Source organism: Ictalurus punctatus, chromosome 28 (assembly GCF_001660625.3).
Source record: "Ictalurus punctatus breed USDA103 chromosome 28, Coco_2.0, whole genome shotgun sequence".
Classification (NCBI taxonomy): domain Eukaryota; kingdom Metazoa; phylum Chordata; class Actinopteri; order Siluriformes; family Ictaluridae; genus Ictalurus; species Ictalurus punctatus.
The window spans coordinates 10,643,477-10,656,221 of record NC_030443.2 but is presented as its reverse complement, the minus strand read 5'-3'; the positions used below and the strand labels follow the sequence as shown (position 1 = coordinate 10,656,221).

General features: G+C 40.2%; 2 protein-coding genes across 3 annotated transcripts in view; both read right to left on the bottom strand.

Moving 5' to 3' along the window:
- Positions 1–58: 58 nt before the first annotated feature.
- LOC108260105 (histone H2AX) lies at positions 59–735 on the bottom strand. The gene has a single exon (XM_017460083.3). It carries the CDS (start codon positions 636–638, stop codon positions 210–212), a length of 429 nt encoding a protein of 142 aa, XP_017315572.1. The 5' UTR covers positions 639–735; the 3' UTR covers positions 59–209.
- A 968-nt stretch (positions 736–1,703) lies between these two features.
- c2cd2l (c2cd2 like) overlaps positions 1,704–12,745 on the bottom strand; it is a 56,379-nt gene continuing 45,337 nt past the window's right edge. For both annotated transcript variants that reach the window (XM_017460077.3, XM_017460076.3), the window contains 7 exons: positions 11,752–11,816; positions 11,442–11,563; positions 11,017–11,188; positions 8,337–8,444; positions 8,024–8,154; positions 4,514–4,751; positions 1,704–3,715 (listed from right to left, as the gene is read on the bottom strand). In XM_017460077.3, coding sequence (XP_017315566.2) covers positions 3,462–3,715; positions 4,514–4,751; positions 8,024–8,154; positions 8,337–8,444; positions 11,017–11,188; positions 11,442–11,563; positions 11,752–11,816 — 1,090 coding nt within the window. In that variant the 3' untranslated portion in view covers positions 1,704–3,461. The remainder of the gene's footprint in view (positions 3,716–4,513; positions 4,752–8,023; positions 8,155–8,336; positions 8,445–11,016; positions 11,189–11,441; positions 11,564–11,751; positions 11,817–12,745) is intronic.

The window sequence follows — 12,745 nt, the reverse complement described above, 5'->3', positions numbered from 1 at the left end:
ACATCCGAGAATGAAACAAACGGCGTTTTACTAACAAAAGATACCAGACATTAGCGTGTCAAGTTAGCGAAAAAAGACATTTATTCAGAATCGTAGAAAAGCACATGAACACATGGACAATGGAAATTGCTCTTTTTATGTAAGCTGGGCGGCCCTTAAAAGGGCCTTTGGGTTTTTTGATGTTAATCAGCACGAGTCCGAGTCATTGTTTAGTATTCTTGGGACTGAGAGGAGCTTTTCTTTCCCGCCTTGCCGGAACTCGGTGCGGCCTGGCCGGTCTTCTTGGGCAGCAGAACGGCCTGTATGTTGGGCAACACACCACCCTGAGCGATGGTCACTCCGCCGAGCAGTTTGTTCAACTCTTCGTCGTTGCGGACGGCGAGCTGGAGATGCCGAGGAATGATGCGGGTCTTCTTGTTGTCTCGCGCTGCGTTCCCCGCCAACTCCAGGATCTCAGCGGTCAGATACTCGAGCACGGCGGCCAGGTACACAGGGGCGCCAGCACCCACCCGCTCGGCGTAGTTTCCTTTCCGCAGGAGACGATGCACGCGTCCGACGGGGAACTGGAGACCGGCGCGGGAGCTGCGAGTCTTGGCCTTAGCGCGGGCTTTTCCTCCGGTTTTGCCTCTTCCAGACATGCTTGTAGAGATCTTCTTCTGCTTCTTCCAGCTAAAAAGAAATCAATATGGACTACACTGCTTGTTGCTGCAGTATTTAAGGGCAGACCGAAAGCAGGCGCTTCTACCCGCCCCCAACTTTTCATTGGTTACCGCCGCATGAACGAAGAATCTCATTTGCTGTCACAACGAATGCGGCACAGGATGTGAACTGTCATTGGTGTAAATCTGCTGTGCATAAACAGCGCAAAACGACACACCAATCACAGCCCTGCTGATTCGTGCTGCGAGCTCATTGGGTGGTTGTGTCTGTCTGCGCTACCATTGGCTTTTATTTATGCCCATCATGTTTAGGCGGAAAATTCAAACCAATTAAACACACTCCCTCTGAATTTAAAGTGACTGAATTTTGTGCGGAAAGTGAACACAGGAATTTTGGGGGAGGGGGGATTTAGAATTTAGAATCTCGAATTTCTCAAATTCTAGACACACAGCTGATCAGCCGACAAAGAGCTGATGAATTCCAAGCATGTTTAGAATTTTAAAATGTTGTGAACTTGTGATATATGTGAGAAGATTATGTGTGGGATGCATTAGCGATAGGAGAAGATTTATTCATAACCAAAATAATCTCGCTCTGTGAATGAGGATGACGCAGCTGTCAGGACTTTGTAGTCTCGGGACAAGGTGTATTAATTTGTTAGACTGCAGAGAGAGAGAGAGAGAGAGAGAGAGAGAGAGAGAGAGAGAGAGAGATTTCAAAGTTTGAGAGAAAGAAAAAATTTTAATATTATATATTAAAAAGCGTTAAATTATTCTTAAAGATGTTAAACCTGTAATCAGGAAGGGGTTCATTTAAAGGCCTTGTGGTACACATGCACAAAAATAAATAAATAAATAAAAATAAACCCAGAGGGAAGCAAATCTATTTTTATTGGTTTCCTTGCAAAATTCTTAACAATCTTGCCAATCAAAAGTCCTAATCTAACCTTAAAACTCATCACACAGAGTATCCTCTTAGTGATATTCATAATCAACAAGATTATTGTCTGAGGAAATACAAAATCTCTTATACTGCTGTATTACTTTTTTTTTTTTTTTTTTTTTTTTTGCATTTACTGGCCATGGCATTCAGTTACATTACTTTTATAGGAGCAAAACGTATTCTTGCGTTTGAAGAGAAACACAATCAGGGTTAAGAAAAGAACCAAAAAAGAATACATTTTTCAAAAATAATTTATTCAGAATAAATTAAACATTGCCACATGGTAATATATAGCTCCGACTATCTGAGGGGACTTTCGTCTCTTCACTGTTGTGAAATAAAAACATTCTGGGTCTCTAAAGTTATTGTTTAGTGTGATGTTTCCATTCACGCAGTAGAGAAGAGACTGGAAACGAAACCACACATCCTGGCATTGTATGATTCCTTTAAAACATTATTGACTTGTATATGATTTTTAATCCTATGACAAAGCTTGGAAGAATACGGCCATGCGATGGAATGTGACGATTTGCAGTCAAAGAGCATTGAGACGGGGCTAAAAACAAGACAAGATCTGTAGTACTTCACTTTATAAGTGGGACAAATTATTTGTATAGTTAAATCTTTTTTTTTAAAGCATTGAAATTTGGGATGAGTAAGGAATTAAACTGTTCTTGTAAAGCCTACCATTTGAGGTGCAAAGGCAATTTAAATAACAATTGAGAAATGGCCTTCTCCTCCACATTTTATTTACACATGAAAGCATTCTCATTTAAACAACGCTATTTACACGTATTTAGGCCAGGTTCTTTAAAATACCCATGCTGGGGAAGGGGGTTATTGCAAGTAAGAAAAAAAGGATGTAAATTTACTGTAGGTTTGGAGCAAATTTCTGGGATTGGTGTTGAAAAGATGGAAAATTATTTGCACAAACTGTTAATGTCCCCTGAGGTTGTTTTTTTTTCCATATGCATGAACCCTGAAATATTTTTTCAACTTAATGTAAATGTAACTAAATATAATGTAAGAATAAACATAGATCACTTTACTTAGTTTATCTCCACCACCTGTCCTAACTTACAAGCCAAATTTCCCTCAAACATAACCGAGATATATTGTTTTTGTTCACAAATAAATATTATAAAAGAAGACTGTGCCACGATGAAAGGCAAATAAGTACCACTATTTGAAAAACAGAGCTTGCTTATTTGATCTAAATTGCCAATAACTACAGCAAAAACAACTAAGCACACAGTACTAGCTGCACCATATGTAATATGTGAATCTCCCGGTTTGGTAAGGAGTAATCATTTAGTGTCAGAAAGCACAAAGTGATAAAACGAGATGAAAACGCTCACCGGCGCTGTAAACAATCTGATAAAGTCCCAAAGTGCAGCTGATGGAAATTAAAATAAATAATAGAAACACATAGCAACATAAAGTGGGAGGTTTTGATGAGGATTGGCTCACATCGCCTCCTTGTGCTGAACGTATGAAACAGCATTTCACTCTCCTACTGTTGTTCTTCCTTATTATCCAGAAAAGCAGCCGTTTGAAGTATTTTACTAAATAAACAGTTTAGACAATCACAAGTCTTTCAGAAGTTCACAAACCCTTTGTGTTTCCCATATGTTAGATTTCAGCCTGAGCAATCTGTCCTTATCGTTTGCGTGGGTCAAGTACGTTGGACACGAAGGGTCAAAATTCGGCCTTTTGGCCCTAATGATGACAGAGTCTCACAAAAGGCTTTGAAAAATGAACACCACAAATCACAAACTTGTTTTCTGTTTACACTACTCCTTCAAACGTTATTTCGACTGGCGCCTGCACCATGTCTTTCCCCTGTCTCTGTTCGTGATTCAATTGTCAAGCGAGCTGGCTCCTCCGTTTGAAGAACTGGTTTTTCCCTTGCTTTTAGATGAGCGGAAGGAGAAGCGTTTGATGAGGCGACGGGAGAAGCTTCCGGATTTCTTGCGACCACTGGAGGAGCAGGAAGCCGTGGGCGGGTCATTGTCCAGGTTGGTGACGTCCTCGTGGGATTGGCTGAAGCTGGAGTTCTTCTCCCTGTGTCTCCTGCGGAACAAGAGCTTGGTGCCACTCCGGAGGAAGCCCACTGCGACACACAATCAAAGTCAGAAAATAAACTGTAGTTGTATTTATACTATAGTAGTAGTAGTAGTGGTAGTAGTAGTAGTATTACACCAAGATCCTTAAGACAGTGGTTCTCAAAGTGGGATCCCCAGCAGTCCATGAAGCTTAGCCAGGATTTCTGAGATTTATTATTTTTTTTATCACAACCATTTTTAGAGTTTGTATATTTATTATTGAGTTGTTATTGCTATATACCCTTTAACTAGTCACTTGTAAGGAGAAAATAAGCAATAATACATAAGGTAATCATAAAATAACCAATAAATGAGGTCTACTTAGACATAATGTGTTCCATTGTTGGAAAATTCTGGAATAAAAATATCTACCACATCTACCACTTATAGACAAAATATATTTTACACATTTAAATAATGTTCATGAATAAATAATGTCAAATGTTGTCCATGAATAAAAAAAGAAATCAGTGGAACAGATTTTACACTTAAAGGGGTCCATGGCTGCTAAAAGTTTGAGAACATCTGCCTTAAGGGACCAGATGTTGCAGATGAAAAGAGGATGTTGAAAATGAAAAAGATTTTTATATAAATCTACATACACATAAGTCCATTTAAATCCAGTTGAGCAGTCAATTTTCAAGATGAGATGAAAAGCCGGTCATTTATAGAAATATTATAATGTGTAAATATTATAAATAATTCCACTGATAACATCCAGTGAGTAGCTACAAGCCACGTGCTCCTAATAAACAGTGTATTTACTGTATTCCAGTTTCCCCAAATGTTTTCCTATCACAGCTTACCTTTATGATCTTTGAGGCTGCGTGTCTCGAGCGCTCCTGTAGAGCCCGTCTCTGACTCCACGTCGTCCACAGATGGCCTCTCAGACGCGTCAGAAGGTGTGGTCTCATCTGTTTCCTGGTGTGCAGCAGCTCCGTGGTGGTTGGGGGCCCCAGCGGGAGAACTGTCCCCCTGCAAGGCAGCGTCCATGGCTGCAGCATAGCCCACCGACAGCGCAGAGTCGTCTTCTGTAATGGGAACCTGGAGAGTGGAAGGAAAATCAATGTGACAAATCTTTTTGTTTAGTGATTGAGCCAAAGCATATTTAGTGTCTGATGTCTGTGTCTTTAGCTTTACACTGGAGCTACAATGTTAATGTAGCTAACAGACAGTGAAAGACTGTCAAAATCTTTATGTATTTTTGCTGAAATCGACCTTAAGCTACATAATCTCAATATTAAATAGGCTTATATGGAAAAGAATGGATTTGCAGTATTTATAAATTGCAATCAATGTGAAAGTAATAATCTGAAAAAAAAAAGAAAAAAAAAATTGATTCTGCCCACATTAGGCTCCAGTGTTCAGCTACACAATGAAGTTTTGTTCATGTATATACTGTGGATTACAGTAAGTCACACTGTGCCCTAAATCATATCAATAAGTCTCAGTGAAATCTATGAAGACCTGGATAACGTTTCTTGCAGATATTTGCACAAAATTTAACAAAAAAAAAAAAAAAACCTTTTACATTAAATGGTGCACTTATATAGTGCTTTCATTCAAAGCGCTTTACACTGTGTCTCATTCAATCATTCACACACACACTCACACACCAACAGTAGCAGAGCTGCCATGCAAGGCGCTAACTTGCCATTGGGAGCAACTTTGGGGCTTAGTGTCTTGCCCAAGGACACTTCAGTATGTGGAGTCATGTGGGCCGGGAATCAAACCGCCAACCCTACGACTAGTGGACAACCCGCTCTACCACCTGAACCACAGCCGCCTCATTACATACTGCCATGCAAGGCGCTAACTTGCCATTGGGAGCAACTTTGGGGCTTAGTGTCTTGCCCAAGGACACTTCAGTATGTGGAGTCATGTGGGCCGGGAATCAAACCGCCAACCCTACGACTAGTGGACAACCCGCTCTACCACCTGAACCACAGCCGCCTCATTACTGTACATTAGCCTCATAGTTCTAGTGTAAAACTACAGAAGCCAATGTGTCACAGCTAATTAGCTAAGTGGGAAATTATGTACGTTTTATGTGGCTTTCTAAAGAATCACTGTACTGCTCACACTACACAACGTTACTTTTCTGTAATTGCCCACTTGGGTATAGATACAAATCAAAATATCCACAAAAAAAAAAAAAAAAAAAAAATCATGTATCACTGCCTCATAAATGGAAAGTATAAAAACTAAGCAACTTATTACAGTCCACTCTGAAAGTATTGGAAAGACAAGGCCAATTCTATTTAGATGTGTTAAACAACTTAGAACTTGGCACCTTTGGTTTTTCAAGTGATCAAAAATATTGTAACATGTGACCGACAGGGGTTGCCCAGGTGTGCCCTGAAGATTGATTGTTTAAACAATATTAATAGCTCTGAATGTCTACTCTTGTTTTGAGCCCTAGGTTTCACCCGGGAAGACTGAATTTGTTGTTAAAAAGGATAAACCAACATGAAAATCAGAGAGATGTCTATGTAAGAAAAGCAAGCCATTTTGAAGCTGAGAAAAGAGGGAATACCTATGAGAGCCATCACACAAGCATTGGACATATCCAATACAACAATTTGGAAAGTCCTAAAAAAAGAAAGAAACCACTGGTGTACTAACAACCAGACACTGAACAGGTCAGCCAAGGGAAACAGCAGTTGATGACAGATAGATTGTGATAGTTGTGAAGAAAAACCTGTAAACAACAGTCAGTGACATCAACAACCTCCACAGGGCAGGGGTGAAGGTATCACAATCCACCATTCGAGGAAGACTTCAGGAGCAGAAATATAGAGGCCATACCACAAGATGAAAACCACTCATCAACAGCAAGAATCTGAAGGCCAGATTGGAATTCTGAATATTATATATATATATATATTTGACTAAAAATGGAGGGATGAGCCGTAACAATTCTTGAACCACGATTAACCTCTACCAAGGTGATTGAAAGGCCAAAGTGAGGAGAAAGAAACAACCTGCTAATGATCCAAAACATAGGAACTTCAGTCTAGCATGGTGGAGGAAGTGTCATGGCTTGGGCTTGCATGGCTCTTTCTGAAACAGGCTCACTAATCTTTATTGATGATGTAATTCATGGTGTTAGCAGCAGAATGAATTCAGAGGTCTACAAAAACATTCTGTCTGCCAATTTACAGAGAAATTCATCCAACTGTTAGCAAGACAATGACCCTAAGCATCACACAGCAAAACAATGACCCAAAACACAATGCCAACACAATGCCAACACAATAAAAGACATCATTATGGAAAAAAAGGGAAAGGTTTAAGACTGGCCAAGTCCATCACCAGACCAAAACCCAGTTGAGCATGCACTTCACCTCATGAAGAGGAGACTGAAGGGAGAACCCCCAGTGGGTCGCTGGCTTGATGCGGTTATTGCAAGCAAGGGACATTCAAATATTAAGTGTAGTTTACTTTATTTATCTGTTCCTATACTTATGCTCACCTAACGATTGGGTAGTCTGCCACCAAGGTGCCAGGTTGTAAGTTGTTGAACGCATCTAGATGTAAATATCAGGAAATGAAAGCTGAAACTCTGATCCCATCATCTAATATTCATATTTTGTTCTCAAACCCAAATGAAAAAGAACTGGCCTTGCTGTTTTAATACTTTAAGAGGGGAATGTGTGGGACACTGTGTCAGTGCAAACTGCTGAGTGGCCATTGCCATGATGAGATGTCGCTCATCTTTATTTTTACTACTTATTGTACATTGTATTTATTGTACATAAATCACAAGATCACCAGTTATCCTCAGTAATTTTAAACACAATGTGAAATGTTCAGGAGTCTGTGAAAACTACAGACTTGTCTCCAAACTAAAATTATCAATCCAAAAACTGGCCAACTGAGGAGCTTGGATTTCACCCTTATGTAGTGATTACACATTTACCTCCCCCATGATTTAGCCTAAATGCATTATACCGTATTACTGGGGCTAAGATACAGTACAGTAGCTGACAGATATTACAAAGTGCCATTGATTTTCATTGTTTAAATTGGTGAGTAACTGGATAAGCACCTTAATAAGAGAGCTATGATTGAATAAAAAAAAAAAAAAAAGACGACTGCCATATGGTTGTCTCGGTGATGTTTTCAGGCGTAACTGTATCTTTTAAGTTTGGTAACATAAGGAAATATTACACACTGGCCTACGCGATGTCCTACTTGAGAAAATTGCTGAAAGTAGTCTAATTCATGAGTTGGGGAAGAAGGTCCAAGGTAGAAGAATTACGACAGCACAAGCTGGGACAATCTTTTTACATCACCCTTTGACATCATCTCACCTTTGACACTCCAGAGATTATGAGGGTGCTGCGTTTAGTGGGAGTTTTCTTCACCGTCTTACTGGCCGACTCGGTCAGCTGCCGGATTGCTGTCTCTGCTACAGGATCCAGCCCATTTGAGATGGGGCTTGCTGCAGGGATACACAAATGCATGCGCGCACACACACACACACACACACACACACACACACACACAAATAAATGGACAACTTGTACTGAACCATTATAAGACGATCATTGCTTATTTAATGAATTACTATTAGACCGTAGTGCTTTAAAAGCCTTAATAGGCAAAACGTAATGGAGGACTGACTGCTGGAAGTGGGGCTGATGCTGGCTCGGCTCTGGAAGCTTTCTGTCAGCACTGTCGGTCTTTTCTCCGTAACCTCCACCTTAGATGGAGACTTGGAGGGAGAATCTCCTACTCGCACACCCAGGCAGGCAAAAAACATAAAGGGTAATAATAAGTACAGAATAAATCATAATGAGGTGTGCTGTTACAGGAAAATAATCAGTAATGGGTGGTGTAAAGCGGCCCAACACAAAGCAGAGACATGCCTGAGTTGATTAATTACCAATAACAGTATGTCTTGAAGTATTTTATTCCTCTTATACCACAGAAATTTGCCATGGATTACAATCCTTTTATTAATCAATGAACAACATGCACTTTTATCAGTTACAGCAGTAAGGAGTAACACACTCCAGACCGTGATGTTATATGAAACTAATGCATGCCGGGGGTGTGATGTTACAACCACACCAAACAGTTGTTCTTCACCAGTCTCTCCCTCTCTCACGCGCGCTCACTCTGCCCATCATTTTACAGTGAAAACAGAGAAACCATAACGCGTAACCCGAGACTGAGAGCGTTTACAACCATCCTTCTATAAATGTTAAATAATGTCTCCTAAAAAAAAAAATTCACCACATTAGTACTTATAAGAATTACTTTGTTAAACAACAAGTTTATTATTAGTCTTGTGTTATGTGGAGCGTCCACCATACAAGTCCCTATGTACAAGCTGTTACAGTGCGGGAAAAAAGTATTTGATCCCCTGCTGATTTTGTACGTTTGCCCACTGACAAAGAAATGATCAGTCTATAATTTTAATGGTAGATTTATTTGAACAGTGAGAGACAGAATAACAACAAGAAAATCCAGAAAAACGCATGTCAAAAATGTTATAAATTGATTTGCATTTTAATGAGGGAAATAAGTATTTGACCCCTCTGCAAAACATGACTTAGTACTTGGTGGCAAAACCCTTGTTGGCAATCACAGAGGTCAGACGTTTCTTGTATTTGGCCACCAGGTTTGCACACATCTCAGGAGGGATTTTGTCCCACTCCTCTTTGCAGATCTTCTCCAAGTCATTAAGATTTTGAGGCTGACGTTTGGCAACTCGAACCTTCAGCTCCCCCCACAGATTTTCTATGGGATTAAGGTCTGGAGACTGGCTAGGCCACTCCAGGACCTTAATGTGCTTCTTCTTGAGCCACTCCTTTGTCGCCTTGGCCGTGCGTTTTGGGTCATTGTCATGCTGGAATACCCATCAACGACCCATTTTCAATGCCCTGGCTGAGGGAAGGAGGTTCTCACCCAAGATTTGACGGTACATGGCCCCGTCCATCGTCCCTTTGATGCGGTGAAGTTGTCCTGTCCCCTTAGCAGAAAAACACCCCCAAAGCATAATGTTTCCACCTCCATGTTTGACGGTGGGGATGGTGTTCTTGGGGTCATAGGCAGCATTCCTCCTCCTCCAAACACGGCGAGTTGAGTTGATGCCAAAGAGCTCCATTTTGGTCTCATCTGACCACAACACTTTCACCCAGTTGTCCTCTGAATCATTCAGATGTTCATTGGCAAACTTCAGACGGGCATGTATATGTGCTTTCTTGAGCAGGGGGACCTTGCGGGCGCTGCAGGATTTCAGTCCTTCATGGCGTAGTGTGTTACCAATTGTTTTCTTGGTGACTATGGTCCAAGCTGCCTTGAGATCATTGACAAGATCCTACCGTGTAGTTCTGGGCTGATTCCTCACTGTTGATCACATGATCATTGCAACTCCACGAGGTGAGATCTTGCATGGAGCCCCAGGCCGAGGGAGATTGACAGTTCTTTTGTGTTTCTTTCATTTGCGAATAATCGCACCAACTGTTGTCACCTTCTCACCAAGCTGCTTGGCAATGGTCTTGTAGCCCATTCCAGACTTGTGTAGGTCTACAATCTTGTCCCTGACATCCTCGGAGAGCTCTTTGGTCTTGGCCATGGTGGAGAGTTTGGAATCTGATTGATTGATTGCTTCTATGGACAGGTGTCTTTTAGACAGGTAACAAGCTGAGATTAGGAGCACACTCTTAAAGGAGGCCATTTCTGGGAGCCAGAAATCTTTCTGATTGAGACGGGGTCAAATACTTATTTCCCTCATTAAAATGCAAATCAATTTATAACATTTTTGACATGCGTTTTTCTGGATTTTCTTGTTGTTATTCTGTCTCTCACTGTTCAAATAAATCTACCATTAAAATTATAGACTGATCATTTCTTTGTCAGTGGGCAAACGTACAAAATCAGCATGGGATCAAATACTTTTTTCCCCTCACTGTACTATAGAAACAATAACGTACTAAAAGGAGCGCATGAATATTAACCTTAATCGTTTGTTACAGCTGGAATGACCTGTGCTGTTCTACGACAATAATGCACATCTACTGACCAATCAGATTCGAGGATTCAACCATGCTGTGGAATAAAGAAAATTAATCAAGAAAAAGAACAGAGCCATAGCATAGCAGGTTTAAGGGTCTAATAAATGCTGGAATTTTACTATTTACCAACAAAAGAGTATATCCAAATTCAAAATGATCAATATAGATTTTATGTTAACCCTACTATTCATTCAGCTACACTTTGCCCTTTTTTTACTTCACATTGGCTTGGTTAGGTATTACTATAATGTAAATCTGATGAAAGGCTCCGATGACGCTACCTTGTTTGCGGTCCAGCTTTGGCCGTGACTGGATGGTGGTGACCGTAGTGACGATAGTGCCGTCTGGCATGATCGTACGGTCCACGTCCACTTTTTTGGACGGCGTGAGCGAGGAGCGGAGCGGGGTGGCGTTATGAAATCCACGCACGTCATTCAGCTCCACGTACATGAGCTGTGAGGAAAAGACACACAACATCTCAGCACAAGATGCTAACAAAACTCATGTCCATGGAAAACGAACAAAGTGTGTGTAGCTCTTAATTAGTGACGAGAAGTAAACTGATATAATAAGACACACGTCTATGAAATAATGGTTCGATGGTTTATCAGAACTCAGTGTGAGATTACGAATGATACATAGTGCTTAAATATACCTATTTTATTTTTTTATTTCATCACGAAGATCATTTCAACACGCTTCTTACCTCCAACATGACAGTAGCCGTCGGTGTTAGGCCATGACCTGGTGTAATTGAAAGCTTTTGTTGCCCACTGGGACTCCTCTTAGGGATATCCAGGGATAAACAAGCGTGGCCTGGCAAGAATTCTAACAAATGGGACATTTAAAAAAAATAAAATAACACGTTAGTGTTTAGAAATAGAAAGGGTAGCCATACTGACTCCAAATACAATAGTGTCTAGCATTTTATATAATGGGTTTGAAGTATGCCAATATGTTTCGGTTTTAGTAAAACATGTTCAGATATGGTTACTTGGTAATGAGGACTGACTTACGTTCTCCTTTGCTATTGCGCTCCACTAATCTAACTTTGAGTTCTTTGGTTTCTGGCTGCAAATCCCTATGGAAAAAAAAAGTGATAAGATCCTGGGCCATTGCGTAATTACACACAAAATAGCTTAAAATGTAAATAATACCGATATAAAAACATCCAGTTTCTAATCACATAGTTGTAAAGCGGTTAAATCTTTATGTAATTTGTGCCTTAGCATATGATTTGGTGATTCAAGGGCAATTAATAGTCACACCATCGCAGTACAACATGTGCTATGCCGAATCAGCAGCATTACGATAGTTCACAGCAGGAGACTGTGAATGTTCTGTTAATAGTGCTGATTTAAGGGCGCTAATGGCTCATCGCATGTCCAGCCAGCGACTTCACACATCCACGGTACATGGGAGGAGGGTGGATTTGAGCTCACACTTTTAAGAATGATAGAAAAAAAAGGTTGTAAGTGAAGCTTTTTTTCATTTCAAAAGGGTGAAATGAAAAAATACATTGATCACTGAACACAAGGCTGTCTTTTCATTTGCAGGGGCTCTGTTACACCAATTCTGTAATCCTTTCTGTCTCGCTTTAAAACAATCTGACCACTATACATGATGCTAAACTTCCCTGTATGATATGTAGAGAGAAATACATGGGTACACAGTGCAATTAATAAAATACTGTTGCTATAAAAAGTAAAGATGGCACCGATATTATACCCAGGATCTGTATCAGGCTGAGATCAGCAAAAAAATAAATAAATGAATTTGACCGATCCTGTACCAAATGGAAAAGACTGGAACCAGGTTTGGAAAAGAGTTTTTTCAAAGAGATTGTATTTTTTGTCAGGACTGATTTTTTATTATATGTATACTTTATATTTGCAAATAGATTTTTGTGTGAAAGCTGCGGTTTTGCACGAGTCATGTTTTTAACTTTTCCCCCTTACATTTTTAACTGCTTCAGTAAAAAAAAAAAAAAATTAAGTTTAGTGGTTTTTA

Bases quoted from the DNA above. Each gene is read 5' to 3' on its own strand.
- LOC108260105 (XM_017460083.3), bottom strand. From the start codon at position 638: ATGTCTGGAAGAGGCAAAACCGGAGGAAAAGCCCGCGCTAAGGCCAAG.